Source organism: Propithecus coquereli, unplaced genomic scaffold, assembly GCF_000956105.1.
Source record: "Propithecus coquereli isolate 6110/MARCELLA unplaced genomic scaffold, Pcoq_1.0 Scaffold531, whole genome shotgun sequence".
Lineage (NCBI taxonomy): Eukaryota > Metazoa > Chordata > Mammalia > Primates > Indriidae > Propithecus > Propithecus coquereli.
The window spans coordinates 277,686-279,063 of NW_012151186.1; the positions used below are offsets into that span (position 1 = coordinate 277,686).

General features: G+C 58.4%; 1 protein-coding gene across 1 annotated transcript in view; it reads left to right on the forward strand.

Annotated features, from left to right (window-relative positions):
• Positions 1 to 875: 875 nt before the first annotated feature.
• FANCA (Fanconi anemia, complementation group A) overlaps positions 876 to 1,378 on the forward strand; it is a 75,292-nt gene continuing 74,789 nt past the window's right edge. Inside the window, exon 1 of the mRNA XM_012657159.1 lies at positions 876 to 954. Coding sequence (XP_012512613.1) covers positions 876 to 954 — 79 coding nt within the window. The remainder of the gene's footprint in view (positions 955 to 1,378) is intronic.

Consider the following 1,378-nt stretch of genomic DNA (forward strand, 5'->3'; position numbering starts at 1 on the left):
AACCGCAGGGCGAGAGTGCAGGGTCCCGGGCCCGGGGCCGCAGGTCTGAGATGAAACTTGGGGCTGAAGGTCCCTGGTGCTTCTGGACAGCGGAGCACGGAAGCCTCCGCGACAGGGCGGTCCCCCCCCCACCCCGTCTGAGGGAGACTTGGGGCGGGGGCGCGCTGTCACCTGGGGCCCTTCTGTCACATAATCCCATCTGGATTTTTAATCCGTAAACAGAAAGGAGTTGGATAAAAATGCATTGTGCCTAACGTTTTTGTGATCAATAGCTGGGCGACTGGGCAATTTCACAACCAAAAGCCACAGCGACGTCGGTACTGCGTGGAAGGAAAACTGTAGGTGGGGACCGCGGCGGGGAGACGTGCTGCGTCCTGAATTCGTTGTACAGAGAACCTGGGGTCAGGCGAACCTGCCCTCCTAGTCTTTCCCTGTGCATCTGCCCCCAGCCTGGGTACCCACAAAGGACAAGTGGGGCTCTGCAAGGTCTGCCCAGGGAGGGCAGTGGCAGGAAACCTCCCAGGAAGCGTCTTATTTACGTGGGAGCAGGAGTCTCACACAGGTGGTTTAAGGACAGTGCCCAGCTCACCCAGTGCCAGGTGTGTGATGATGGGGAACCCTCCTCTGCTGACCTGGTTCCTTCCGGGCCCACACCCGGGGTGGTTTCTGCCTGTAGAGTCCATGGGGAGAGAGACTTCCATTCACAACACCGCCCGCTGAGAAAGTCTCACCAACACCCCCTCAGACGTCAACCCAGGGACCTTGCTGAGCCGCCACTCCCTCCTGGGTGGCAGGAGCTTCCCCAGGCACCCTCAGGAGGGGCAGCCTTAGGGCCAGCGGGCAGAGCTGCCAGGGGGACTCGCGCAGAGGTGGCCATGGCCCTAGCGGGAAGCAAGGCGGCCTTCCCTCTTACCCGAAAGGCCTCGAGTCCCCTTGCTGACCACAAGGTCATGGGTGAGCTCGGAGCTCCAGCAGCTCCTGGGCCTTGGTAAGGACCCAGTGGTGACTCGCTCCCGGCTGATCAGTGGCGCTTGAGGTCACCTGTGTAGGGTGCAGTGACCTTTCTGAACTGGCTGTGTCAGGGATCCCTGTGGACTTACCAAGGCTGCAACCAGCAAGACTTAGAACACTGGAGCTTTACTAAAAAATTTTAAAACTTAGGTTCCGTTTGCTTTTCTCGGTATCTAAGGGTTTATTCCGCTCGCCATGACTGAACTGAGGAGGCCGAAGTATCAGTCGGCTCTCTTGACGCTTGTAGAAACTACATTTTCCTCCCAGGCCATTTACCCAAACGTCCCCAAATGAGCACCGGATGAGGCCTAGCAGTGGGCTGAAGGTGTGGGGTGAGCCCAGCATGTCTTTTTTTTTGAGACAGAGT